Genomic DNA, 4,216 nt, shown 5'->3' with positions numbered 1-4,216 from the left:
ATGGGGAGTAAACATTTGCTTTACGAAATGATCTTTCAAAGAAGTCTAATCTTCCCTGTGCCCTAAATCAGTATGTCTGACATCAGTGAACCCCATACAAGATTCCCGAACAAAAGAAGGTTCTGAAAAATGCCTAGAATAGTGTCACCCAATTAAAATATGATGCGAGCCACGTATGTAAATTTACATTTTCTAGTAGCTACAGTCTTAAAAAGTAAAATTAAGATGAATAAAACATTTTGCTTAATATTTCTAAAATATTATTTCAACATGTAATCAATATTAAAAATATTAAGGTATTTATTTCACACTTTTTTTGTACTAAATCGGTGAAATTCGGTGTGCATTTTACACTCACTTCACATCTCAATCTGGACTGGCCATAGTTCAAGTGCTCTATAGCCACATATGGCTAGTAGTAGCTATCACATTGAACAGTACAGATTCAGAATGCACTTTTGGAAGCATTTCTTGGAATCGTTAAGATACTTTTATCATTTTTGTTTGTTTTCTAATTTATAAAAATAAAGCAAATCAGTTTTTCACTGTGAAAAACACACAGAAAAGCTCAATATTGAAAGGTACCCATAACCCTATACCTAAAATACCACTTTTGGATATGTATGCTTGTAAGACATTGTTCTACATCAAAAATATATGTAGGGTAGGCTTTCTAAAGAGTGAGGCCTGTATCGCTCGCTCTTAAACCTATTAAACAAATTTCCAAATAAAATGAAACAGATTCTCTATTTTCACAGTTTTATTACCTTTTGAGACTATATTTAAATGAGTATATCCTAGAATTTTGGAGTTTTATAGGGAACCATTGTCATTTTAGGGAAATTTTGCTTCTCCACATTACCTACAGCTCTCAAGCCATCCTACTTCTCCAATTTCTTTCTTGTCATCTGTCTACTCTGTTCTTCCCTTTTCAAAAGAAGGGGAGAGGGAGAGGGGCAGGGAGGAAGGGGTGCATAACAGATAAGAAAAACTTCATTTCAAGAACGTGGAGGGTTTGACTATACTCGTTTCCCTTTGCTTTATTACTTGGCAAACAGCTTGGAGTCTGTAAGTGACTATTTCACATCGCTTTCCAGGCCTCACCTTCAGAAGTCACAGAATGAATTCCACCACCACACAGCCTCCAGAGCAGTCCTGCCCCCGGAACACCCTCATCACTCAGCAACTCGTTCCTGTGCTGTACTTCATGGTCTTCATCGCAGGGATCCTGCTCAATGGCGTGTCGGGATGGGTATTCTATTATGTGCCCAGCTCCAAGAGCTTCATCGTCTATCTCAAGAACATCGTTGTTGCTGACTTTCTGATGAGCCTGACTTTCCCTTTCAAGATTCTCAGTGATTCGGGCCTGGGGCCTTGGCAGCTGAACGTGTTTGTGTGCAGGGTCTCAGCCGTGCTCTTCTACATCAACATGTACGTCAGCATCGTCTTCTTTGGGCTCATCAGCTTTGACAGGTATTACAAAATTGTAAAGCCTTTTCTGACTTCTTGCATCCAGTCAGTGAATTACAGCAAACTCCTGTCAGTGATGGTGTGGACGCTGATGCTTGTTCTCGCCGTTCCCAATAGCATCCTGACCAACCGGAGCGTGAAGGAGGTCATGCACATAAAATGTGTGGAGCTTAAAAATGAACTAGGACTAAAGTGGCACAAAGCATCAAACTACATCTTTGTGAGCATCTTCTGGATTATATTTCTTTTGTTAATCATTTTCTATACTGCTATCACGAGGAAAATCTTTAAGTCCCACCTTAAGTCCAGAAAGAATTCCATTTCGGTCAAGAGGAAATCCAGCCGCAATATATTCAGCATCATGCTCGTATTTTTTGTCTGTTTTGTACCTTACCACATTGCCAGAATCCCCTACACACAGAGCCAAATGGGAGGACATTACAGCTGCCAGTCAAAAGAAGTCTTGCACTATGTGAAAGAATTCACTCTGCTGCTGTCAGCTGCAAACGTGTGCCTGGACCCCATTATTTATTTCTTTCTATGCCAGCCATTTAGAGAAATCTTATGTAAGAAACTGCACATCCCATTAAAAGCTCAGCATGACTCAGAAACTTCCAAAGCCAAGAGGGGAAATACAATGCATGAAAGCACAGATACTCTGTAATTGCTCACCTTTCAAATAAAGTCTGTGTATGCATATTGTAATCTTCAATTACATAAGAGGAATGAATGTGCAACATATCCATAATAATAGGTGTCATCCCTGAGCATTACTATCCAATTTAGTACAACAGTATAACTTTCCATGTTTTCTTGTAATATCAATGAAAATAATCATACATACATTTTTTAATCATATCAAAATAGGTTTACATTTATAATCATTAACTCAGTGAATCAATGTAGAACGTTAAATAGCAAATAAGAAAATAGGAAGCAATCAAGACTATTCACATGGGTGCTTTCCCCTCTAAACACAAGAATTAAGTTATTAAGTTATATAAATTTTTTCACAAATTCATTAGAAATCAACTTAAAAGTAGACATAGTTTAATAAAGGACTAGAGGCCTGTTTGTAGTGAAAGAGTCAAGTTTTCTCTGATTTGAAGGAGGAGGAAAAGTAGACATCCAGAATCACTTAAGAAATCCCTTACTGATTTATCTCATGGCATTTCAAAGGAAAGCAGATATAAATTACGTATTTTGCAATAAAAAAAAATGTAATTATTTTCTGATAGCATTTTGAGGATAATATAAAATACATTTTAAATATGTTCTCTACAAAAACTTTTTAAGCCACTTAATGAGCCTGGAGTTCTGGTGTTAGAATATTTTTAAGTGGATTCTACTAAGGGAAGCTAGATATTGGCATGTGTTGCCAGCAACTTCCCCTGTTCAGTGGTATAGACAAAAAAAAAAAAAAATAGAATGAGTGGGAAAAAGACACACATGCACGAACGCGCTCGCTCATTCTCTGGATGGCACCATACATTATTCTCTAGAGGCAGAGGGAAGCAGTTTTCTTAGAAAACTGGACTTGTTAAAAAGAAAACCTAAAATTTATAATAATGAGTGACAAGTTATACATAAAATGAAAATTTACACATTTTCTGAAAAACAAATGAATTAACATGTGGATATGGAATGTGGTTGCTGACGTGTGAGTTATCAAAACTAAATTCTTTCTCTGCTATTAACTTGATCGAAGACATCTGGTCATGTTCTTTTCAAACATTTTTGTAAGCATGTTTATATATATTTCAATAGTTACTATATGTGTACTAATAAAGAAGTTATTTTTAATTGTGTCAATTTTTCTTAATAATCAAGATATGAAAAAACATTACCAGATTTCCTCAGTCAAGACATAGATGGTTTCTTTAATACACTCAATTATGCATGCCAATAAGAAGTATGTTACATAAAGAATTCAAAAATTCTACTTGCTACTGACTTTTCAAAGAAAGTATTGCATATGCTCTAGGAACGCATCAGAGTTTAGGCAACTCTCAGAAAACACACCTTAAAACGAGGAAGAGATGAGGTTTTTACACTCTGTGTCTACTTTCTACCCTTGTAAAAGCTCCCTGTCCCCAACTCTAGGTTAAATATCCTCTTTCAAAAAAAATAAAATCACCAAACTACAACAAATGTACTTGGTAAAACTAAGCTTGCTGTATTTGTTTGGCTAAATGTTTGCAAAACAAACTGACTGTGTTTATTCTTCACAATTTCCATTGGCCAGCACGAATTAGTAAATACTGGTGTTTTAAACGCCCCCTACTGGGCCATGGGAGATAATAAAAGTATAAAAGAGAAGGTTAAGTAGTACCAAGTAATGCCTTTGTTACTACTGTGTTAAAGCGGATCAGTAACATGAAAGGCAAGATTTCTCAGGAAACAACATGAAGTGCAGATAAGGGTATTGTAAAACAAGAGCTGAGTAACAGTTGCTACATTTTAGGACTTTCAGTTCCAGGGCTACAACAAAAAATAAAGAGCTGAGTAACAGTTGCTACATTTTAGGACTTTCAGTTCCAGGGCTACAACAAAAAATTCAGAGACTTCACGGAGACCACCAGCACTAGTGCTAGTAGGCAACAAGAAATATTTTCCTGGTCCTTCTGTAGACAAAGCCGTAGGGCACGTCCTCAAGTGCTCAGGCTGCCCTGTGCAGCTTATAAACTTGGGTGCTGTGGTGGCAAGGAAGGCAATATAAATGAGACTGCAAGAAAAGAAAACATGG

At 36.6% G+C, this 4,216-nt stretch overlaps 2 protein-coding genes across 20 annotated transcripts in view; one reads left to right on the top strand and one right to left on the bottom strand.

Moving 5' to 3' along the window:
* Positions 1 to 4,216, bottom strand: part of MED12L (mediator complex subunit 12 like) — a 318,700-nt gene that overhangs the window by 201,021 nt on the left and 113,463 nt on the right. The window lies entirely within an intron of this gene.
* Positions 774 to 2,433, top strand: P2RY14 (purinergic receptor P2Y14). Its single transcript, XM_006926222.2, has one exon. It carries the CDS (start codon positions 1,121 to 1,123, stop codon positions 2,132 to 2,134), a length of 1,014 nt encoding a protein of 337 aa, XP_006926284.1. The 5' UTR covers positions 774 to 1,120; the 3' UTR covers positions 2,135 to 2,433.

This window comes from Pteropus alecto, unplaced genomic scaffold (genome assembly GCF_000325575.1).
Source record: "Pteropus alecto unplaced genomic scaffold, ASM32557v1 scaffold239, whole genome shotgun sequence".
Lineage (NCBI taxonomy): Eukaryota > Metazoa > Chordata > Mammalia > Chiroptera > Pteropodidae > Pteropus > Pteropus alecto.
Note: the sequence above shows the minus strand (reverse complement) of the source record. Positions and strands in the feature narration are given on the sequence as shown.

Coding starts and splice junctions, on each gene's coding strand:
- P2RY14 (XM_006926222.2), top strand. CDS start 1,121: ATGAATTCCACCACCACACAGCCTCCAGAGCAGTCCTGCCCCCGGAAC.